Source organism: Nerophis lumbriciformis, linkage group LG04 (assembly GCF_033978685.3).
Source record: "Nerophis lumbriciformis linkage group LG04, RoL_Nlum_v2.1, whole genome shotgun sequence".
Lineage (NCBI taxonomy): Eukaryota > Metazoa > Chordata > Actinopteri > Syngnathiformes > Syngnathidae > Nerophis > Nerophis lumbriciformis.
The window spans coordinates 20,162,969-20,188,767 of record NC_084551.2 but is presented as its reverse complement, the minus strand read 5'-3'; the positions used below and the strand labels follow the sequence as shown (position 1 = coordinate 20,188,767).

Genomic DNA, 25,799 nt, shown 5'->3' with positions numbered 1-25,799 from the left:
ATGAGAGTAGAAATAAATCAAATACTAATGCTACAACATCAGACAGAAAGTGCAACCAATGGTATAGAACAAGGGTGTCCAAAGTGTGGCCAGGGACCGTTGGTGGCCCGCAGAATGAAAGACAAAACAAGTGTAATCGAATTAAAATGTTAAAATGTTGATGCTAACAGCACAACGCTGACATGAAGGATGTTTTTCTATTTAAAAAAAATCAATGTTTTAGTTTCGAAAGTGAAAAATATCAAAATGGCAATCAATTCTTTGATTGTTCAGTCTACGGCCCTCAGTGAAAAAAGTTTGGACACCCATTGAACAGCACGGTGCGAAAGGGGTCAGTGCATGTGCCTCACAGTTAGAGGGTCCTGGGTTTGATCCCCGGGCTCAGGGTTTGCATGTTTTCCCCGTGACTGTGTGGGTTTCCTCCCACCTCCAAAGACATGCACTTGGGGATAGGTTGATTGGCAACACTAAATTGGCCCTAGTGTGTGAATGTGAGTGTGAATGTTGTCTGTCTATCTGTGTTGTGTCGACTTCCCCAGGGTGTACACCACCTTCCACTCAAATGCAGCTGGGATAGGCTCCAGCACCCCCCACAACCCCAAGAGGGACATGCGGTAGAAAATGGATGGGTGAGTATAGAACATAAAGAGAGACGGCAAGGTGTATTTTTGTGTTATTTTATTATTCAAACAAACATACGTGTGTAGAAATATGTACAGTACTTCATTAACTCATGTGCCTTACAAACATGAATAACTGTGTAAAATGCTTCATCTGAGTTTGAATATGTTGTTATTGCGTGCTCAGTATGTTACAAGTACTTGCAATGAATGTTTGATTTCAGTTGTTTGCTTGTGTTTGACATAACAAGAAGATCAGCAAATAGCAGCTCATATAAACTCTCAAATTAATAAGAATGAAAACATCAAATGAACACAGACATGCAGTTATGGTAAAATAGCTGCTATGTATATTGTTAGAAATAAACAAACTTTTTTGGCCTGTTTATAACATTAAAAAAACACTTTTGTGCTGGTTTCAGAACACTATAATTTAAAAAATAAATTACATCAATACCCTGTAAAAGACCGATCTCACCATCACCCAGTGAATGGACGAATTCAATGAACATTAATACATATTACATATAATATTGTTATTATATCATTTGTCATCTGAAACAGCCTTAGTACAAAATAGAAGGTTTTCATTATGAGGAGATTATGTTATAGAGACTCACGCGCTTCGCTGTCCATCAAACAATGAAAGAACCGAGCATTCATTTTTTTCGTAACATTGTTGGCTGTTTAGATTGAAGTTGTCGTCTCTTTGAAAATCAGTTGTATGTAGTTTTTCTTCCCGTTGTTAACCTGTCTTGGGTAGATTTCTGTCTGGTTGTGTTTTCCTGTGGGAAAAAAAAAACATAATTATTTATATACAATATTGCCATTGAAATGCAATGACCTAAAGCAGGAGTGGCCAAACCTTTTCCATCGAAAGCCACGGACAAAAAAATAAATAAGGCTGCGGGACTAGTTTGATACGATTCACTTTTCTTCATCCTATTGGTTTTCTTTTATTAAACATGATAAAACAAAACTCCAGTGTAGGTCAAAACATACTATTAAATATATGGAAATAATTATTGTTGTTAGTTTAATATATTGTTCAAATATTAAATAGTTCAGATTTTCTGATACTCATTCATTGTGTTTCATGCTTCATTTTAAGTATAAAATATTATAATTATATGGCTGCCAGGCTGCAATTTGGACGTCTCTGATGTAAATAAAAAAAACAAACCCTTCTATATTAATTTTAGTGCAATTTATCATGCGCAAGGTCATACAGTATATTGAGTTTGACTTAGAGCATTTACACATAATGCAATCCAATAATCTTTTTTGGATTGTATTTCGAATATATAGCCAATAGATTTATCAGGTCTCAGACATATTTGACTTTTGAGGGTTAATTACCTCAGCAATATTTTTTTACTGCAACAAAACACATGTTACACTTACATTGAAATGATTTCAAATTCCATTTTATTCAGAAAGGACATGTGAATTAATAAAATGAAACAATTAAGGACGATAATATTGATACTTGTCTGGTATATAAATTAGGGATAGGCAGTGTGGCCTAAAATCTTAATTGCAATATAGATAATTCGGCCTCTTGCGATAACAATATATATGAAAATGTATTATTTTACGTATGGGGTAACATATTATGGCATTTCCGGTTGTATGATTTTGTCAAAACTATTATTAATGTAATTTATTGTTAATAGCTGGTTACTTTTCGTTGTAACATGGTTTTAACTACACTTCTGTTAAAACGTACTAAGCACTTATTTTTAGGAAAGACAATATTTTTTTATAATAAAAAATAATGATCTAACCACTGTAGTATCAACCATATACTGATACTATACTTCGTATCGTTATTATCGATATTTGTATCGATCCGCCCATCTCTGTGTACATTCAAGCACTCTATTGATTCAAGCATTAAAGCAAAACCTCCTACGGTGTGTAGTGTAGCATAGTTAGCTATTCCTCGTCCTCCAGGATAAGCATGGCTGTAACTACCATTGAGGACACCAAGGTCATGTCCTCTGTATTGTTTTTAGAAGAAGATGATATGACCGATAGCAAAAATACTTTGAGTGGGACATTGTGTGCGCTGTACGTCACGATGCAGTAGATCAGGGATCCCCAAAGTTTTTGACTCGGGGGCAGCATTGGGTTAAAAAAAATTTGGTAGGGGGCCGGGCTGTATATATATATATATACTGTATATATATATATATATATATATATATATATATATATATATATATATATATACATACTAGAGATGCGCGGATAGGCAATTTATTTCATCCGCAACCGCGTCAGAAAGTCGTCAACCATCCGCCATCCACCCGATGTAACGTTTGATCAGAACTGCACCCGCCCGCCATCCGCCCGTTGTTATATATCTAACATTAATAAAAATTTAAAAAAAGGGTGAAAACTACGCGAATTGCACCTTGTGCAGACAAGATTTTTCGATCGGACACGGAGGAATTAGCGATGTAAAAGACCACGTTGGGACAAAAAAACACAAGTCTAATGCCGTTGCTAGCGATACAAGTGGAAAACTTTCAACGTTTTTCGTCGCCCAAACAGATTCTTTGGATGTGATAAATGCCGAAGTTTTATTTACGGAGGCAATAATTGAGCATGGACTTCCAATCGCACTGGCTGATCACATGGGACAGTTAATAATGTAATGCAACCTTTAAAAATCATTACACGGTGATCGCGATCCCAAAAATAAACTTTTCTTGCATGATAATGTCCAGAAAAATTCACTTTATATTACTATAGAGTCCTTTTAACGAATGAGTTTGATGGTTTATCACAAACCTTAAATGAAAGAAGTCCTTTGTTCTCCTGCACCATGGCCTTGCTTCGTGTTTGGTGCGCAATCCTGTCGGCTGTATTTCACAGCACGACATACTGTTAAAAGTGTTTATACTATTTATGCTTTCAAGTCCAAGTTGAAGAAATCTTGTTAAATGTTGACAGCATAACTACCAAAATACAGAAGTATGTCCTTAATATTTTTGCAGTGCTATTTCTGTTGAAAAGTTCAAATGATTACATTAGAGATGTGATGTGCCACTTTTCAAGTGTCTGATGGCTTAAATTAATTTTCATTAATTTTTCATATTTTGAATTCTTTTGAAAGGCTTACAAAAAAACTACATTTGAATTGTAATTCCATGCTATTGACAGGACTATTAATTTTAATGAAGTTAGCTTACCATGTTTACAGTATGATAATTGTGATAGAAATGTGAATTTTAGGCACAGAATATTTTTTACAATGAACAAGGCAGTAGATTATACAAGCTTGGACAGAAAGTTAATAATGACACCAATTTTTTTTTTTATGGAATTGTTTAGTACTGTTTTACCATTTGTTTACTGTAAAAAGTGTTTATGCTGTTTATACTTTCAATTAACAAATTGAAGTCTTGTGAAAGGTTGACAGGATAACTGGCATTAACTGTCAAAATAATTTCAAACTATTGAAGTTAGCTTACAGAATAAACATGTCAATCAACCCATATGATTTTTGCTGTAATATTTTTGTTTTGAAAAGTCACTGTGACTGATAGAAAAGTGATGGTTTTAGCAACATTTTAACCTGTCTGAATGCTAATAATCATTTTGCGTCGGGGGGCGAAGCCCTGAACCCTCCACCAGGACTTTGTCCTGGACCTACCAGGGCCTGCGGCCCTTGGACCCTGGCTACTAGGTTTTTCTGATTTAAAAGTTGGCAGGTATGGTGAGGTTATAAAGCTTTTGCCTGTTAAAGAAAGGAGACTGATCCAATGCAGCACAGACTTGCGCGTGCCACGCTGTCACGACCCAGATGCACACCAGTGCGCAATCATATGGGAGCCGCGCTGAGCGCACCTCCAAGCACGTCTCGCTGCCGGCGACGGCCAGGTATGCGCCCACGCTCCAGCGCCATCCATTTTCAGGGCTAGTTGATTCGGCAGGTGGGTTGTTACACACTCCTTAGCGGGTTCCGACTTCCATGGCCACCGTCCTGCTCTCTATATCAACCAGGGTGAGCCCCACCCCTTTCGTGAGCGCACTGCGCGCGGAGTGACCCCTGTTACGCGCCCCCGGCAACAGGGGTGGCGGGCAGGTAAGCTGCGCGGGCGGAGCGCGCGGAGTGACCCATGTTACGAGCCCCCGGCCACGGGGGTGGCGGGCAGGTAAGCTGCTTACCTGCTGCGCGTGACGCCGGCCGCGGCGAAGGCGGACGAGGCGGGGTGTCGGTGCGGTGGGCGCGGTAGTGACCCTGGACGTGCGTCGGGCCCTTCTCGCGGATCGCCTCAGCTACGGCTCCCGGTGGGGCCCTCTCGGGGGAAGGGGCCCTCTCGGGGGAAGGGGCCTCGGTCCCGGACCCCGGCGAGGCGTCCCTTCTCCGCTCCGTAAAAGTGTCCATCTCTTTTCTTTCTTTTTCTTCTGTTGTGGCATATGCAGCAGGTGCCTGCTCGTTTTTCGTATGTGGGTAACAACATTTAACTATGTATATATATTTCCGAATTGGTTTAACTGCCACCCGCAAAAAAAATTTAAAAAAAAATAAATAAAAAAATATCTAATTAATCCGCCCGACCCGACCCGACCCGCGCGCGGATAAAATCTTTTTTTTTTTTTATTTCATCCGCCCGATCCGCGGATAATCCGCGGACTCCGCGGTTGTGTCCGCAAACCGCGCATCTCTAATACATACAGCCTGGCCCCCTGCCAAATGTTTTTAACCCAATGCTGCCCCCGAGTCAAAAATTGTGTTAGATGTAAATATAAACGAAATACAATGATTTGCAAATCATTTTCAACCCATATTCAGTTGAATATGCTACAAAGACAACACATTTGATGTTCAAACTGATCAACTTTTTTTATTTTGCAAATAATCATTAACTTTAGAATTTGATGCCAGCAACACGTGACAAGGAAGTTGGGAAAGGTGGCAATAAATGCTGATAAAGTTGAGGAATGCTCATTAAACACTTCTTTGGAACATCCCACAGGTGTGCAGGCTAATTGGGAACAGGTGGGTGCCATGACTGGGTGTAAAAACAGCTTCCCATAAAAAGCTCAATCTTTCACAAGAAAGGATGGGGCGAGGTACACAACTTTGTCCACAACTGCGTGAGCAAATAGTCAAACAGTTTAAGAGTGTAATTGCAAGAAATTTAGGGATTTCAACATCTACGGTCCATATCATCATCAAAAGGTTCAGAGAATCTGGAGAAATCACTCCACATATGCGGCATGGCCGGAAACCAACATTGAATGACCGTGACCTTCGATCCCTCAGACAGCACTGTATCAAAAACCGACATCAATCTCTAAAGGATATCACCACATGGGCTCAGGAACACTTCAGAAAACCACTGTCACTAAATACAGTTTGTCGCTACATCTGTAAGTGCAAGTTAAAGCTCTACTATGCAAAGCGAAAGCCATTTATCAACAACATCCAGGAACGCCGCCGGCTTCTCTGGGCCCGAGATCATCTAAGATGGACTCATGCAAAGTGGAAAAGTGTTCTGTGGTCTGACGAGTCCACATTTCAAATTGTTTTTGGACATATTCGAAATCGTGTCATCCGGACCAAAGGGGAAGCGAACCATCCAGACTGTTATCGACGCAAAGTTCAAAAGCCAGCATCTGTGATGGTATGGGGGTGCATTAGTGCCCAATGCATGGGTAACGTACACATCTGTGAAGGCACCATTAATGCTGAAAGTACATACAGGTTTTGGAACAACATATGCTGCCATCTAAGCGCCGTCTTTTTCATGGACGCCCCTGCTTATTTCAGAAAGACAATGCAAAGCCACATTCAGCACGTGTTACAACAGCGTGGCTTCGTAAAAAAAAAGAGTGCAGGTACTTTCCTGGCCCGCCTGCAGTCCAGACCTGTCTCCCATCAAAAATGTGTGGCGCATTATGAAGCGTAAAATACGACAGCGGAGACCCCGGACTGTTGAACGACTGAAGCTCTACATAAAAAAAGAATGGGAAAGAATCCCACTTTCAAAGCTTCCACAATTAGTTTCCTCAGTTCCCAATCGTTTATTGAGTGTTGTTAAAAGAAAAGGTGATGTAACACAGTGGTGAACATGCCCTTTCCCAAATACATAGGCACGTGTCGCAGCCATGAAATTCTAAGTTAATTATTATTTGCAACAAAAAAAATAAAGTTTATGAGGTGAGTTTTTCCTTGCCCTTATTTGGGCTCTGTACTGAGGGTGTCGTTGTGGCTTGTGCAGCCCTTTGAGACACTTGTGATTTAGGGCTATATAAATAAACATTGATTGATTGATTGATTGACGAGTTTGAACATCAAATATCTTGTCTTTGTAGTGCATTCAATTGAATATGGGTTGAAAAGGATTTGCAAATCATTGTATTCCGTTTATATTTATATCTAACACAATTTCCCAACTCATATGGAAACGGGGTTTGTAGTTTTGAAAAAATCATACAACCGGAAATGCCGTAATATGTTACCGCATACGTAAAATAATAAGGTAATCATTGAAGTCGGACATCACTGAAGGCCTAGGTGGGAAACACACGGCTCACCACTGCTGTTAATGAGTTGTGTACACTGCAATGAGGTGGCGACTTGTCCAGGGTGTACCCCGCCTTCCGCCCGAATGCAGATGGGATAGGCTCCAGAACCCCCCACAACTCCAAAAGGGACAAGCGGTAGAAAATGGATGTATGGGATGGAGTTGTGTACATACTCATGTTTAGTGAGGGACGCTTTGTCACAGGTGACCTCTGTGAGTGGTCCGCCTTCCTTAGAAGAGTTTATGTCAACTCCTGGATGGTGTCTGCCACCTCTGGGGGTAGACATCCCATTCAACTTCATATCCCTATATTTAAAAAAAAAAAAAACGGAAAACATTACAAGCTGCTTTAATGCCAATTCACAATCGCTGCAAAGATGTAGACTTTCTTACCCGTTTGTGGTACCCTCCCCTTCTTCAAGCACTTTGAGGCCTGGAACTTTCTGTCCAAAAAGTTTTACAGCAATGTACATAAGCAGACCACAACGGTTTCTGTAGCAGCAGGTGGCATCCACCACCAAGAAAACCACCAGGAAGATCACCATGATGATGCCAACCACGCTGCCTTTGGTCATGCGGCTGTGCACTGTGAGTGTTTGAATATGTTAGAATGTTATACACGTATTGCACACTAAAATATTGCACTGTGTGTAAATAATTCATACCAGGTTGTTCTGCGATGGTGAAGTTGAATGTTGCAGGGAGAGAAGAACCATTAGTATTTACTGCTATGACTTCTAGTTGATAGTCAGAGCCGGAAGTCAGGTCTTTGAGAGTGACAGAGTCAGTGTTGGATGACAGTTGCTTCTCAGTCCACTCAGTCCCATCTTTACCCTAATGAAAAAACAATTTTGCACTGAGAGCTGAAGCATGGGACACAGAAGGAGTCAGAAAACAGAAAGTGGGACTCCATTGTCGACAGACTACGATATTGGGAAACTGTGCCAAACAACTTTAAAGACAAGTTTATTGTAGACAGATTAGCAGATAGAAAGAAGTGACAAAACAATTGGTTCACAGCGCAAAACTTACTAGTGTGTTCACAGGTCAGACAATGTTGACTTATGGCCAACCGTTAATGGAAGAGGTAAGAAAATCCATGTACATGAGTATAGGTCCTAAACATTTATTTTCAGGGTATATGTAACTTGTAACTTTACCTTGCAATATGTGATCCTTAGAAATTCATGATATCAGAAGTACAATTATTTAAATGACCTTTTCTTGTTAGTGACTTTTTTCATTGAACTGCCATTTGTTTCAAATACGGAATGGAGGACACACTCAAATCAAAGAAAGCACAAACATGGTTTTGACCTGTCGATATCGCAGAGTGTAGTGCAGGACAGGAGTCGCGCCATCATTCGAAGTTTTAAGGGGGACAGAGAATGAGTTGTCCCCTACATTCATCTTATCAGACAATAATACTGGACTGTCTGGTTCACCTAAAGGAAAGAGCAAAAAGACCATGCAGAAAATTAGACTTTTTGGGCATCGCATGGACTTCACTATCAAAGCACAGCTGTCATGTCTATTGCCACAAATGATGACAGCCATTTTACTGTAACTACTATCCATTTTCAGTCACTATAGACTCTGATGAACTTAATAACAATTTAAATGCCAAACTAAAACTGATCGATAATTGGATTAGATAAAATGATAGAATGATTATTAATGCAGAGAGGACTAAATCTGAATATATTTTAAATGAACCACCTGTGTTAAATTTGACTAAGGGAGGTTGAACTGGTTACGGGGTTAAAGTTATTTGATCTCAATGTTGACAATATGTGAAAATTGGAAGTTAATATTTTTTTATTGAAAATAGAACTATAGCAGTGATAAATCCCTGTAAAAAATGTGTACCTAACAGTGTAATAAAAACTTTAATTATGTCTTCAGTTTTGTCACATTAAGTTTATTGTTCTGCTATTTAAAGTTAAAGTACCACTGATAGTCACACACACACACTAGGTGTGGCAAAATTATTCTCTGCATTTGACCCATCATCCTTGATCACCCCCTGGGAGGTGAGGGAAGCAGTGGGCAGCAGTGGTGGCCGCGCCCAGGAATAATTTTTGGCGATTTAACCCCCAATTCCAACCCTTGATGCTGAGTGCCAAGCAGGGAGGTAATGGGTCCCATTTTTATAGTCTTTGGTATGACTCGGCCAGGGTTTGAACTCACAACCTACCGATCTCAGGGCGTACACTCATATTTGGTCTGATACAACTGAAATTAACCTAAAGGTGAAATGCACTCCTTTTTTTTAATGTTGCCTATTGTTCACAATTTTTTTATGCATTCTAAATATTAAATAAAAACAGTAAATAAAAGTCTGCTTACAGCGGAGCTAATGGGAGCTCCACTATTCTGCCCATAAAATCTGATAAATGACCGTTCAAAAAGCACCAACAATACTCAATTTACATTTCGCGACTTGAATATTAACCAAGGATTAGTGATATTATTATTATAAGCACTAACGCAAACTAACTATTTATAATGACGCCGTGATAACTTCCTGTGTGCCGATGTTTACAACATCAGAGGGATCTGCTGCTTTCTTGCTTCCCTGCTCCCTGTAAGTTTATTGTAGATCATAAATCATGCATCTCACGTGAAAAGTAGATGGCTGAAGATATAATCCGACAAGTTGGGACACTTTGATAGCCATTTAGCATTCTGGACCTGGCAAGAACAACACAAAAAGCACTCGTTCCCCCGACCCAGTTTCTTTGCGAGGATTATGAGAAATGTTTAATCTAAATGGGAATATATGAACACCCTAGCAGTAGGCATCCTAATGTAAGTGATGTTTTATTATGTTTGTTGGCTCAAATAAAGTCTGCAGTGAGCAGCAATCGGTGATGAAGAAGAAATATAAAGCAATTGTTGTAATGCATTTTTAAATTAATGCACTGCGTCTGCTTAAAATGATCAAAACACGTAAATATTAAATGTTATTATAAATGTTCTCAATATTACATTACACATAAATCATGTATATAAAACCCTAATGGAGGTATTTGGATGTTTTTTTAGAGGCTCTATTGGCAGAATTGAACGGCTACCACAGGCTCCATTGTTAGCGGACTTCTGATCAAATGTATTTAACATCTAGAATGCATTTTTTAAAAATATGTCGTCATGTCTTTCATAATGATTGTGAATGATAGGAAAAAAACTAAACAAACTGCAGTTCCCCTTTAAGCAAACTGCAAGTTGCTCAAGATAAAGATGTTTGTGTCGCCCTGAATTGTCCATTCAGCACAAATGTCATACAAATGAATTGATAGCTACTTTCGCAGCAGCTATTGGGGATCTTGATGAACATAGAAACAATCCTGAGACTGTCTTACCTCCTGCAGGGAGATGATGGCATCGGACAAGATGGTATGGTAATGATGATTTTGGAGACATTACATAAGATATGGAAAAAGAGACGAAATAGTGAGAACAGATGACAAATGTAGATTAATGCATGGTCAAAAACTACGCCATCGGACAATTTACATCGAAAATATAAACAAACAGAGAAGATTTTTCGCTCAGACTTGTGTTTTGTTGCGCCGTCATATGCTACTCGTGTGTGACACTCACGTATTCCTTGGGTGTGAGCAGTGTGCGCTTCTGAGAATTGTCCCAGTCCTGCTGCATTCAAAGCCGCCAAACGCACAGTATATAACGTGTAAGGCTCGAGGGAAGTCACAGCCATAGTGTCTAGATGTAGAAACATGGATATGTCCTTTAAACATAATGATCCAGAGAGCACAAATAATTTTTTAGGAGCAGTGATTAATCACTACTGTAAATCACCAGCATTTGGGACTGTGATCTCCTTCCATTGCTCGGCTGCATTTTTCCTCCACTGCAGAACGAAGTTTGTGATTGGTGTCCCCCCACTGACAGGCAGAGTTGTAAGGGAGAAGAATACTGATGCAGGTCCAGGTGACACTGATAGGTAAAGAGGTGGTCCAGGCTGTGCTGTGGGTCAAGAGGATGAAGATGAAAAAACTAAATATGCATTGAAATGGTAAGTATCAATTTCAAATGATCATGTACACCTGCAAAGGATAAATTAGTTGTCATTGTTGATTGACACTAACAAATATATATTAATTAAATTTACTGTGGCTGCATTTGGGCTGCACGGTGGTATGGTAGCTCGCAGGTCAGCCTAACAAGGTTTAGAACGGCACAGCAGTGGAGATGGTAAGCAGCACCAAGTTCCTGGGGGTGCCGATAACTGGCAATATGACTTGGTCCCTATACACCGGAGCTCTTGTAAAAAGAGCTCAGCAGCGCATGCACTTTTTGCGTCAAATGAAAAGAGCACAGCTCCCTCCCCCCATTCTCACCACATTCTACAGAGGCACTATAGAGAAGCTACTGACCAACTACATCTCTGTCTGGACTGGAGCCTGCAGTGCCTCAGACTGGAAGTCTCTGCAGAGAGTGGTGAGGACGGCAGAAAAGATCATCAGGACTCCTCTTCCTCCTATCCGGGAAATCGCAAAAAGCCGCTGCCTGACCAAGGCTCAGAAAATCTGAAGAGATTTCTCCCACCACCACCAAGGACTGTTTTCACTGCTGGACTCTAGAAAGAGGTTCCACAGCCTCCGTAGCAGAGGTTCTGTAACAGCTTCTTCCCTCAGGCCATAAGACTCTTGAACGCATCAAAATAATCCTCTCAATTCCCCCCAAAAACGGATTAACTCGCTGGAATATAAAGACAATATAACATACATCCATAAACGTGGATGCATATGCAAAAGTGCAATATATTTATCTGTACAGTAATCTATTTATTTACATCTGCACCTTATTGCTCTTTTATCCTGCACTACAACAAGCTAATGCAACTAAAGTTTGTTATCTGTACTGTAAAGTTGAAAATTGAATGACAATAAAAGGAAGTTTAAGTCTAAATCTAAGTCTAAAACACTGGGGAATGTTATGTCTTCATTGTCTTTATTGGACAAAGGTGGACTGGTCCAAAGTCTTTGAGGTTTCGTGATGGTTGAGGCAATGAGGATGTGTACTGTAGCTGAAACTTTTCATCCTTTGATGCCTTGAATCGTGGATTTTGTTCCTTCTATCAGACATAGGTGAACTTTGTGATTGCAGGAATCATCAACATGAACATGTAGAGTAAGACTAAACAAAATCGGCTTGCAAGCTTGATGAAGTGGAAGGATAAAACACCGGCCCATGATGTCAAAGTGTCCTCTCTGAGATGTAAACAATGAGCTACAATATGTGTGTTTGTACTCTTAGTTTAAGGAATGCATCTAGTGGATTTAAGAGCAAAATGTATATATTAGAATATTCTAACAGTCAAGAGATGCAGGTTAAAATCTACGTGGGAACATGTGTGAAGCTAAAAGGAGTGTGAATGGTTGTTTGTCTACAATACCTGTATATGTGCCCTGTTTATGACTGGTGACCAGTCTAGGATGTACCTAATGACGACAAGTTGTATGGATCAGAATGGAATAGAGGTGTTATTATTTGCAGTAGTGCACAATTTCACATAATGACAGGACATTTTTGATTCTATATGAAACAATATATTAATAAACATACTAGATGTACAAACATAATTATATTTGAAGTGATATACTGTAATAATAAACACATTGTACGGTTGATACTTCTGTGACAGCTCCAAACAACTGGATCTTGGGTAAGTGATGCACAGAGCATGTTTGAAGCCAACGAACTGCCAGGAAATATTTAGGATGGAGTATAAGAGTTTGATTGTTTTTATTTTTTAAGAATGTAGACAAGAAAAAGCTTTTGTGTATCAGTTTACGGTGTTAAACTCTGGAATGGACTGTGTGATGAATTGAAACAATGTATGAACATAGAGTAGTTTAAGAACACGTACAGTATAAAAACATGATTCCTAAAAGATGTGAGGATGGGAAGTTATATAGATCATCAAAAGGGGGCATAGTTTTGCCTTTTTTTCTTTCTATATTTAGTCTTGTCTTGATTAATATGTTTATTATATCATTATTCTTGGCTTTATATTATTATGTTGGAATTATTTTTTATTACAATTATCTATATCATTTTTATTATTATTGTTATTGTTACTTGGAAGCAGGCAAATTAATGAATTAGAGTCGTTCTTCGCAACATCTTGCTTCAAATACCATGGCTTCCTCACATCGCTGAATTGTATTTTTTTTTTTTTTTTTTTTATTTTTTTTTAACATATTCTACAATCTGTTTCCCTAAATTAAGCATTCTTAAGCATAAACATGGCTAAATTAACTAAAGATATTAATACTACAGTAGTATTGGCCACTGGATGAGACCAAACTAATCAGAGCATGCTGTTAAGAATACATATATAGCAGGAATTCTCAAACTGTGGTACGTACAAGACTATAAAAAATGGGACCCATTACCTCCCTGCTTGGCACTCAGCATCAAGGGTTGGAATTGGGCGTTAAATCACCAAAAATGATTCCCGGGCGTGGCACCGCTGCTGCCCACTGCTCCCCTCACCTCCAAGGGGGTGATCAAGGGGTTTGGTCAAATGCAGAGGACACATTTCACCACACCTAGTGTGTGTGTGACAATCATTGGTACTTTAACTTTTTAACTATAACTTTACTGTTCACACTGTGAGTAGCCTGCTCAGTGGCCTTGTGGTTAGAGTGTCCGCCCTAAGATCAGTTGGTCGTGAGTTCAAACCCCAGGTGAGTCATACCAAAGACTATAAAAAATGGGACCCATTACCTCCCTGCTTGGCACTCAGCATCAAGGGTTGGAATTGGGGGTTAAAACACCAAAATCATTCCTGAGCACGGCCACCGCTGCTACTCACTGCTCCCCTCACCTCCCAGGGGGTGGAACAAGGTGATGGGTCAAATGCAGAGGTTAATTTCACCACACCTAATGTGTGTGTGACTATCAGTGGTACTTTAACTTTAATGTTACAGTGGCTAAAAATATTAAATATACTTGTTAAACGAAACCACTGCCATATTTTTAATGAATACTTGGGCTTACTACTCTACTATATTTTAATGCTGGTCATTATGGTGGTACTTGGTTTACTAACCAGTGCTATATTGGATTAAAAGAGTGTAAATGTGACTAAAAGTTATTCCATGTCTAGAGGGCTCTCATAATATTGAAAAATGTATTTAGAAGGTAGTAAACAAGTTTTTATGCTCTCGCTATGAACAGATTTGATTTATAATTAACAAGTCCTACTTTACGGAAATTAATTTATCGCAGTCATGTCCGAAACCAGCCAACAGCGAAAAATGGGGGATTATTGTATTGATATTTTTGAGTGTACTTGATAAGTTTCAACGATTTCCCACTCCTTTTTTGAACATACATGTGGCAAACACATTTGTCTCCTTATGTTTTTATGTTAATTATTGTTCATGTTCAAAATAAAAATAAAACTACAAAGACACGATTAATATCTTCCTATTTACATAAAGAATTATAATCCTCGCGAAGGGTTAAAAAAAAGTTGGCTGCAAACAGAATGCAGCTGAGATAGGCTCCAGCACGCCCCGTAACCCCAAAAGGGACAAGCGGTAGAAAATGGATGGATGGATGAATAAAAAAAACTTGGTATTTAGTTTATAAATAAGGGGTGGGACTCGTTTTACTTCTTCCCACTCTTTTTTAGATATGAAAAACCCAACAATTATTTATTGTTTTTATTTTTCATGTGTTTTAATTGTGAAGTATTTATTTCTATTTCTGTACTTTACTGAAATGTTACTAAGATTATTTCCTTTTTGATATTATTTATTTTGCTTTGTTTATAACAAGTCAAAAATAAACTACTACTAAACTATTACTACTATATCTAATAAAATGCAAAAATAAAGTAAGCGCACAGTTTATTCCAATGCAAAGATAAGATGATCTCTTACTGTGAATTGCAACATCTCTTGAAGCATTGCCAGTGACGCTGACAGCCATGCAGGAATACAGACCACCATCAGAGGGCACTATTTCATCAATCACCAACACACCTTCCTCAACACGGATACGACCAGAAGAAGAGTCCTAAGAGACCAAACGCAAACATATAATACGAAAGTTAGACCTCACATGGAATAATCAAGACTAATGTTGTGTGTCTGGCACAGTACACACATACCAGTGTTTGTCCATTGTACTTGTTGATCCAGTGTAGTTCAGGCTGAGGATGGCCGGAGACGTTACAGGCCACAGACACACGCTCGCCCACGTTGACGTTCTGCCATTCGACAGACAAAGACACCTCTGGGGATTCTGAAATGAAAGAAGTCCAACATCACCACGGCACTGTACTGTCTGTACATTAATATGACAGTGTTTCCCCGCAGTTGTGTTATGTTCACAAAGACAAACGACAAACATCGTTGAAGATTAAAACAAACCAAAGACGTGAAGCATGATGGTAGCGCTGCTTTCAGCGATCTTGTTGGTGGCGGTGCAGACGTACTCCCCATAGTCGTCCCTGACAACTGATCTTATGGTCAACTGGCTGCGGTCAGAGTTGTACTTGTGATGTGAGGGGTCATAAAATACTGGCCTGCAGAGAAATTCATACATACATACGATTCAGAATTTTAACTAATCAATTAGATCAGGGGTGTCAAACTCATTTTAGCTCAGGGGTCGCATGGAGGAAAATCTGATTTAATGTCGTACACCATAGTGTAGTATGTGACTGCCTATATGAGAGCCACTAAGCAGCCCAGGGTGATGACATAGTGGGAAACAGGTAGTGTCTAATTTCTTAGGGTTTGTTTCCCTCCATATTTTCGAGGAGTGAGGGCTTAATTTAAGACAAAGGGGGAAGGGTCAAAGGGTCCCTTTAATGCTGACAACATTGGCACTTACTTCACAGTTCTGGACCTAAAATTTAAGTCTACAGGTAGAATTTCAGAACCCCCACTTTTTGCCTCCAAATGTGGGCGGCCTCCATCAGCTTACTAAAGTCACTTACAGAAGACTGGAGGCAATTTCATACAGCATTGTATGTGTTTTGGTAGCATCTTCATCCTGAATTATATTTTCACACAGAATTTCAAGGAATTTGTTATGATCCGTTGCCCGGATCATAGTTTATTTAGGTTTTGATTCATGTGTGGTTTAAGTTCTGTTTCAGCACCCCTGTTTTGTGTTTCTCGGTTGTCATGGGTACTGATTAGTGTCACCTGCCTTTGATTAGTGTTCAGGACACTCACCTGTTACTGGGCACTAATCAGAGAGCTATTTAGTCCTGCCTTTTCGCCTCACTCAATCTGGTGCTTTTGTTTGCTTCCATGCAACAGTTTACGTCGATTACCCTTTGGTAGTGATGGGTTGATGAGGCGCCATGAAGCGTTTCGACACATTGCAAAACTGTATTGATACTGTATTGATACTGTGTCACTAAATACTGACATCTGCTGGACATTAAAAATCCCTACAGGCAACCTATGGACCGCCTCAACTGACACTGATTTTATGACCTAGTATATACAATAAAATAAACCAAGTCATTGTATTTCATATCTTCATTTAAATAAAAATATATTCGTATCTTTTTTAGATACAGTCAATAAAAAATGTGAACATGGATCATAACATGGAAATCTAAGAGAATGTGTTGTGAATGAGGATGCTTGTGGACTGGGATTTTTTTAAATTAATTTTTTACACATTTTTATTTTAAAAAAACGGTTTTTCCAACGTATTCAATTTTAGACTATTTCTTTCATTGATTGATTGAGACTTTTATTAGTAGGTTGCACAGTGAAGTACATATTCCGTACAATTGACCACTAAATGGTAACCCCCCCAATAAGTTTTTCAACTTGTTTAAGTCGGGGTCCCTGATTCATGATACAGACATATACTAACATCATAATACAGTCATCACACAAGTTAATCATCAGAGTATATACATTGAATTATTTACATTATTTACAATCCGGGGTGTGGGATATAGAGAGGGGGGGGGGGGGGGGGGGGAATTAAGTTTGGTGTTATCAACACTTCAGTCGTCTCTTCTTAGTTATTATTTCTCCGGCTGTAGAAAAGACCCGCTCACAGGGCACAGAGGAGGCGGGAGAGCGACACAGTTCGCGTATCGGTCACGTGACCAAAACAGCGCATGATCGGTCACGTGACTTTCTAAAAGCGGTACGTGCACCGACACAGGGTTTCGCTCCATGAGCTCGACGCATGCGCCGATGCATCGGTGTTGCCGGACCCATCACTACCCTTTGGATCTCTGAGCTAAGCTTTGCATTATGCGTTTCCTAGTTAGCTATTCCGTTAGTTCCCCGTGCTATAGGCATTCCCCGTGCAATCGGCACGCTCTTCTTGTGTTTGTTTGATTGTTCCTGCCTGATTTATAAGAATAAATCACTATCTTACCTGCACATTTGTCTCCGGAGTTCGTGCTGCAATCTTGGAAAAACAATCCGCGCATTACCTTGCGTCCACGACGTTACAGAATTAGTCAATTTGTCTGCCAAATGCATTGTTACCAGTTGTAGCAATACAGCTAAATAAGGGGTCAGCCTGCATCAGTTCTAAATGATGGGAATATGAGTAAAGTATGGACCTCTCCAAACAAATTGACTCACAGAGAGGAGTTTAATTTGTAGTGATCATTTGATGATTCTGACTTTGAAGATGAAGGGGTTTTGGTCAGAGCTTGGATGGAAACATTTTTAAAGACTAAAGCCAAATGTGATCCTGAAAATCAGGAGCACCCTTGAGGGTAGAAAGACGGAGTCAGAAACTGAGGAAAAAACAGAGAAAGAAGGGCAGGCCTGGCTGGAACTCAAAAATTAGAAAAAAAGAAGGTAATTGTATTTTGCGTCCTCTTCTGCAATGTTTTCTTTAAGGTGCTTGAGGGAATGCTGAAAGAGCATGAAGAACCACAGACTATGGTGTTGATAGAAGAAGAGATACAAGAGCAGGGAAGTCCAGAAATGGTCATTGTTTTATATTTCTTTTTTGTTCATAATGTTAACCATATCAGTTTTAAAATAACCGTGGACTTGGATCACAGATTCCTCTAAAACTTATTGACATTATGGGAAATAACTGCCAGATTATTTTTTTAGGAGCAGAAAGTAAATAAAGAGAACTTGTTAGTGAAATGTCGGAAATCTGGAGGCTATGGGTCCAGAGTTTGCATTCAGGCTTACTCTACTGTAAATGATTATACATCTACACACACATGAACCCACATTAAATGGGGAGAACATGCAAACTCTACAGCTGGATGTGAGGCACAGTCATCAATCACTTACATGTTCCAGGTAATATTAGGTTTAGGATGGCCGTCGACCAAACAAAGCAAGGAAACGTTGGTTTCTGGTCCAGCTATCACTTTCTTCACCTCTTCTCTCAGATGCACAGTAGGAGGAGCTGTATCAAGTTTAAATATATGGGAATACCATTCACTAGACTAAATGCTGAATTGATTTCTGGTGTCTAGACAAAAAATATAAAAGAGTACTGTATGTAAAGAATATACTTACCATTGACAACAACAGATATGGAAAGCTGCTTGTAGATGGGCCTTCCTCTTATCTGGGCATGGCAGATGTATGTCCCAGCATCCTGTCTCCTCACTTTCTCAATCAAGAGTGTGTTATCAGGCTGCTGACGAACATTATTTCCTGCAGCGAAAAAGATAAAAAAAAAAAAAAAAACACAAAGTTATTATATAAAAGATAGAAATTTGGGAAAAGGCAATTTGGCTACTGCTTCATTTGGCTACTGCTTCATTTGGCTACTGCTTTATGAATCAGAAAAAATGTTTTTAAGCAAGCACAGAAATAAGATTGGCGGTTTACTGTGGCACGGGGGCATCAAACAAATGTTCATCTTGGGTCACATTGCAGTTATGGAAGCCCTCAGAGGGGCGTGTCATGGTAATATTCAGTCCCTCTACGATTTTGTTGTGAAGTGTGTGAAGTGATTTATATTTATATAGCGCTTTTCTCTTGTGACTCAAAGCGCTTTACATAGTGAAACCCAATATCTAAGTTACATTTAAACCAGTGTGGGTGGCACTGGGAGCAGGTGGGTAAAGTGTCTTGCTCAAGGACACAACGGCAGTGACGAGGATGGCGGAAGCGGGGATTGAACCTGCAACCCTCAAGTTGCTGGCACGGCCGCTCTACCAACCGAGCTATACCGCCCCACATTTTGTTATATTGCGATCGCGCTAATTTATGCAAATTCAACCAATCCCGGCAAATTGTGCGCTACGCAACAACTTTGCCTAATCCCGCAATTCCCTCATAAATTTTGGCCAATCGTCGACATTTGCGCCAATCAAATTTATGCAGCACTCATCCGCAACGCATTTGTCTAATCAATCAAATGTCTCCCTGCATGACCTTAGGGACTGATTATCACACAACATGGATGTAACGATTACCAATAAAATGATAACCTGCCGTAAAATTCCAGACCGTTAGTACCGTATTTTCCTGGCCATAGTGCGCACCGGATTATAAGGTGCATTAAAGGAGTCATTTATTATTATTATTATTATTTTTTAATTTAAAACATTTTCTTGTGGTGTACATACTGTAACATGTAATGGTGGTTCTTTGGTCAAAGTGTTGCATAGATTATGTTTTACAGATCATCTTTAAGCCGCTTTCTGACAGCTTCCGGATGCGCCGTTTTGTGAGCGGTCTTATTTACGTGGCTCACCTTCGACAGCGTCTTCTCCCCGTCATCTTTGTTGTAGCCGTATAGCGTGCAAGGACAGGCGTTGAAGAAGTGTCAAAAGATGGAGTTAACTGTTTTAATGACATTTAGACTTAGCCATCCCACTGGAACTCTAATAACTAAAGTTCCTTGGGTGAACAATGTAAACTCACCACACCGGTATGTTTTAGCGCTTTCATGGCGAGTTTACTGACAGATATAAGTAAGAACATTACACTACTTTATATTAGAAATGGCAACAGCGGAGGATGAATGTCCCATAACAAGAAGATAGAGGAAAAAGAAGAAGCTTATCGACAATTTTTCAGGACTTTTTCAGGACAGATCAGCGGGTACCAAAAGGTGAGAAAAGTTGCTTTTACATAATATTGCAAAACAAAACGCCATATAATATGTCTTACGTTATACACAAGCCATAATAATACTCGTATGCTTAATGCGCCAACAATCCTTCAAGCGGTGCGGCTTCATAGCTTACCAAAGTCGTAGTAAAACATTTTAAACGATTTTTGAGCGCCGTGTGTAATGTCTATATATTCAATGGAACATGTAAAATGTTGGTGTTGTTTACATATTGCAATCTTAGTGCTATCTACACTTATCGTTTATGTTTGACTGCCATCTACTGGTCGCACTTAGCATTACACCATGTACCAAATAAAATAGCTTCGAGGTCGGTAAGCACAACTAAAATGATTCCTTACATTCGGCGGACCGGGTTATAAGCCGCACTGTCGAGTTTTGAGGAAAAAAACGGATTATAGTCCAGAAAATACGGTATTACCGTTTTAAGTTTTACATTGTATTTATCGGAGAACCGTGAAAAACTTAGTGATCTTAGATACTAGCATGATTGCATATATGAATAACAAAATAAGTAAGGAAATAATAGCTTAAGTTAAGAACTTAATTTGCATGCATACAATTGTTTTTCTGTCAAAATTTAAATACATTAATCAAGAAAGATAAAATCCCTTATTGATGCACAATTTTTCCAAGCTTTTGCCGGCCACATAAAATGATTTGGCGAATCAGATGTGGCCCCGGGCCTTGAGTTTGACACCTGTGCTATAGGTAATGAATGATACACTTACCATAAAAAGAGTTCTGCTCCTTGTTGTATATCCAGCGGACATCTACTGCCGGCTGGCCCGACACCAGACAAGGCAATATCCCATCTGTACCCTCCAAAAACTCATGGTAGGTGGGGGTGCTTCCAAATGAAGGACCGTCTTGCAAGAGATACAGGATGCATGTTTTTGGTACAATATAGTCCACTATAATTGACGAGCATAAGCATAAGGCCAGCATAAGGTGATGATTTACTTGGGTGCACAGTTCTTAATGTATGTTGAATCATTTGTAATTTACACATTGAATAGGGAATTGATCCTTGCATGCTTATTACACATAAAGGCTACATGGACCACTACAATACTACATAGTCAATGGCTCCATTGTCATTAGTGTTTGTTCATGGTATTAGTGGATGTTAAACATACATACAGTGATAATATTGTGTATCACATATTTCTAGTTTCTCATTACAACATGTCAGAATAAGAGTAAGAAGAAGTAAAGCTTATTAAATTCTACCCCGTTCTGTTTCATAGCAATTTGCTTCACATTTGTTTGTCCTCAATCTGTAACACAACAGTGAATAAACAAATAAATACATAAATACTGTAAATACATTAAAAAAGGATAAATAAACACATTAATAATCAATCAATTATTTATTGTATATAGGATAATACACTTATACACTTATAATACACTTATAAAGTGGGTGCATGGGAGTTTGCCCAACCAGTCTACATATGCTTTGTGGACTTGGAGAAGGCATTCGACCGTGTACCAGAGAGTATGGGGTAACGGACTGTCTTATTGTGGCAGTTGGCTCCCTGTATAATCAGTGTCAGAGCTTGGTCCGCATTGCCGGCAGTAAGTCGGACACGTTTCCAGTGAGGGTTGGACTCCGCCAAGGCTGCCCTTTGTCACCGATTCTGTTCATAACCTTTATGGACAGAATTTCTAGGCGCAGTCAGGGCGTTGAGGGTATCTGGTTTGGTGGCTGCAGGATTAGGTCTCTGCTATTTGCAGATGATGTGGTCCTGATGGCTTCCTCCGGCCAAGATCTTCAGCTATCACTGGATCGGTTCGCAGCCGAGTGTGAAGCGACTGGGATGGGAATCAGCACCTCCAAGTCTGAGTCCATGGTTCTCGCCCGGAAAAGGGTGGAGTGCCATCTCCGGGTTGGGGAGGAGATCTTGCCCCAAGTGGAGGAGTTCAAGTACCTCGGAGTCTTGTTCACGAGTGGGGGAAGAGTGGATCGTGAGATCGACAGGCGGATCGGTGCGGCGTCTTCAGTAATGCGGACACTGTATCGATCCGTTGTAGTGAAGAAGGAGCTGAGCCGGAAGGCAAAGCTCTCGATTTACCGGTCGATCTACGTTCCCATCCTCACCTATGGTCATGAGCTTTGGGTCATGACCGAAAGGACAAGATCACGGGTACAAGCGGCCGAAATGAGTTTCCTCCGCCGAGTGGCGGGGCTCTCCCTTAGAGATAGGGTGAGAAGCTCTGTCATTCGGGGGGAGCTCAAAGTAAAGCCGCTGCTCCTCCACATCGAGAGGAACCAGATGAGGTGGTTCGGGCATCTGGTCAGGATGCCACCCGAACGCCTCCCTAGGAAGGTGTTTCGGGCACGTCCGACCGGTAGGAGGCCACGGGGAAGACCCAGGACACGCTGGGAAGACTATCTCTCCCGGCTGGCCTGGGAACGCCTCGGGATCCCCCGGGAGGAGCTGGACGAAGTGGCTGGGGAGAGGGAAGTCTGGGCTTCCCTGCTTAAGCTGCTGCCCCCGCGACCCGACCTCGGATAAGCGGAAGAAGATGGATGGATGGATGGCACTTATAAAGTATTCATGAATACATACATACATACATTTTTCTAATAAATACTTGTTTATAAGTTATGATTCACATTATGAGATGAATAAAGTGATACATTTTTTGACAAGGTTCAATATGTTTATCAGGATTCTTCTTGTACTTTGTAAACACTCTAAGTATGCACAGTTTCATAAACTGGATCATATTAGTACATTGTTCCACTTCTTTGCTTAATCTATTCCATAATGTAATTCCATATACTGATATACTAAAGGTTTTAAGTGTTGTACGTACATATATTTTCAAATTTTTTGGCAGCAGGTAATAGTTTTCTTAGTGCATAATTTTAGCTGTTTGCAAATGCACCAAATCATTCAATTCAATATTTTAGATTAATAAATACATTTTTTTTTAAAAACAGAGTTTGTTGATTTCAGTTATTTAGTTTCACTGCAATTTATCCATGAATCCATTTTTGAAATCAATAATTTTCTTGAGTCGTGGAGATGTACTACACTAGTTTTTCTAAACCATTGTTGGGTCACGAGCACTCCCTAAGAAGCCGCCAAAAAAAAACGTTGTTTCCCAGCTGTGGTCGGTATGGGCCCCAGCGGTACTCAGTTTTAATGCACTTTTCCACCACTTGTGGCAGTAATGACAATTTCAAACAAACAGTATAAGTATGAAGCTGCAGTCATAGCAAAACAATTTAAGTGCAAAAAATATGACTAAAATAATGAAGCTGTATTTTCATTTGCACTAAATCTTCATTGACACTTTATTCAAGAAACACACATTTTTATTTATCATAGTATTAATTTTTTTAATTAGCCTGACCTAAGCTTTGATAATATTTATTTTTATCTAATATTATTTAACAAGGTTTACTTTGTTAACTGTGGGTTAGATATAATTATTAAATACTCTGTTGTTTTTGTCAAGCATTTATTGAGTCTTATGTGTGGTTTTTTTTGTTTGTTTTTTGTGGTTTCACTGTCTTTCAGTTAAAGACCAAAAAAGCCTGACTTGTATTCTTAGGTCTTGCTCTAAGATTACCGGAGTAAAACTAAGAGACTTAAACGTCTTCTGCAACCCACAAATCCCTAGAAAAGCAAAGAGCATTTTAGCGTCCCCCAGTCATGACTTTGCCGCCCCGAGCCATGTCCTTGCAGGCGAATTCTCTCTGTTGCCAACGTTATGCCCTTCCTACGTGTAAAATAAATCGCTTTTCCAAATCATTCGTCCCCTCTGTAGCCAGACTCTTAAATTCTTCAGAGGGTTGTATTGCTGTACTGTTTATGTATTTATTGACTATCTATTTATTGTGGGCCATGTGTAGGCTTTACAAAAAAACACAACAACCTGCTGCTCAAACTGAATTGGTCCTTGAGGGACAGGGGTTAGTGTATGTGCCTTACAATACGAAGGTCCTGGGTTCGATCCCCAAGCTCGGGGTCTTTCTGTGTGGAGTTTGCATGTTCTCCCCGTGACTGCATGGGTTCCCTCCGGGTACTCCGGCTTCCTCCCACCTCCAAAAACATGCACCTGGGGATAGGTTGATTGGCAACACTAAATTGGCCCTAGAGTGTGAATGTTGTCTGTCTATCTGTGTTGGCCCTGCGATCAGGTGGTGACTGATCGCACTGCGTAACATACCATGACTGATCGCCGAAAGGGACAAGCGGTAGAAAATGGATGGATGGATGGATTTTAAATGATGATTAAAATCAAGTTTAAGATGACTAAATTCAGTGTTAATATTTGAGTGGGCCCATCTTTAGGGGAAAAGTTGGGCCCTGAGGTCAAAAAGGTTCAAACCCCCAAAACTACACCCCCATGCTGCTTAACAATAAATGTGTATAAATAAAAAACAAGGTTTTCTTTTGAACTGGCCTGATGTTGTATGCTGCTACTACTGTATATGCCAAAGTGCATGATATGTCACGTACCATAAACATAAAGCTGCGTCTGAACGTCATCCGTGTGCCCGTTGTCAAATTCACACAAACAGGTGTATTTGCCACCATCCTCCACTGTGGCCCTCCTGATGAGCAGTTTAGAAGAGGTCTCGTCCACCTTTGATACCATCTCTTCATCAATCTCCATGCCATTCTTTTGCCACGTTATATCTCCCTCGCCCCCAGCTATAAGAGAACAGGAAGTTTTAAGTAAAGCATTTGGGGAGTCTGACAATTACAAGTGGCCCACACATGCACTAGAGACACAGATAAAGTTACGTTTGTGCAAAAACTTACCTTTACACAATAGTAAAATCTCATTTCCAACTTGAACATCTTGCTTACTGGTGATGATGTCCATCTTGGCATCTGAGAAGGTGAGGAAACCATGCACCATCAAACACACGCCACTTTCTATTCGTAGTTATGTTCATTAGCGATATTTACAGGACAACCCATACTTATCTTATTGTAATCATCTAATTCCCAATCATGCATCATGTAAAATGTCATATATGAAAGATTTTTAAAAGAAACAGTTCTTACCTGTGCTGAATGCAAACAGAGGCAACAGAAGCAGAGCCAGGTAGATATGACATGTTTGTTTTGCCATGGTCACCAAAATACCTTTCAGTCTACCGGTAAGTTTTCTTTTTTTGTACTCGCAGTTTTACACAGACAGCTTATCAAATTTTGAAGGGCTATTCAAAAAATGTGAAGTCAGTCATTCTGTTTTCTAGATTGTTATGACAGGGAGAGTCCGTGTCTGAAAGTATATAGGAGTCCAGGAGGAGATGAGAGGAAACAAGAAGTGGGTGGAGAAAAAAACCATGAGTCTCATCCCTCCTTTGTTTATACTACACTGTGTAACACTTTGGTCATTCATGAACAGACAAGGAAATAAATTACATTCAGTAATTTTTCCTTTAATTCAATGAAGTGCATATTTACAGAAGTGGGAGGGATCATGAAACAACACATACAACCCCTGGCAAAAAAATTATGTTTAATTTTGTATAAAAAAAAGCGGATAACAGACATGTCAACAACTA

At 39.8% G+C, this 25,799-nt stretch overlaps 1 protein-coding gene across 1 annotated transcript; it reads right to left on the bottom strand.

Moving 5' to 3' along the window:
- Positions 1-1,365: 1,365 nt before the first annotated feature.
- ncam3 (neural cell adhesion molecule 3) lies at positions 1,366-25,517 on the bottom strand. The gene is made up of 16 exons (XM_061946856.1): positions 25,294-25,517; positions 25,045-25,116; positions 24,739-24,933; positions 20,989-21,126; positions 18,688-18,828; positions 18,457-18,574; positions 15,580-15,734; positions 15,318-15,451; positions 15,088-15,223; positions 10,988-11,155; positions 10,771-10,891; positions 8,483-8,612; positions 7,831-7,999; positions 7,559-7,751; positions 7,340-7,471; positions 1,366-1,405 (listed from the first exon to the last, which is right to left on the bottom strand). Exons 1-16 carry the CDS (start codon positions 25,358-25,360, stop codon positions 1,366-1,368), a joined length of 2,109 nt encoding a protein of 702 aa, XP_061802840.1. The 5' UTR covers positions 25,361-25,517.
- Positions 25,518-25,799: the final 282 nt, after the last annotated feature.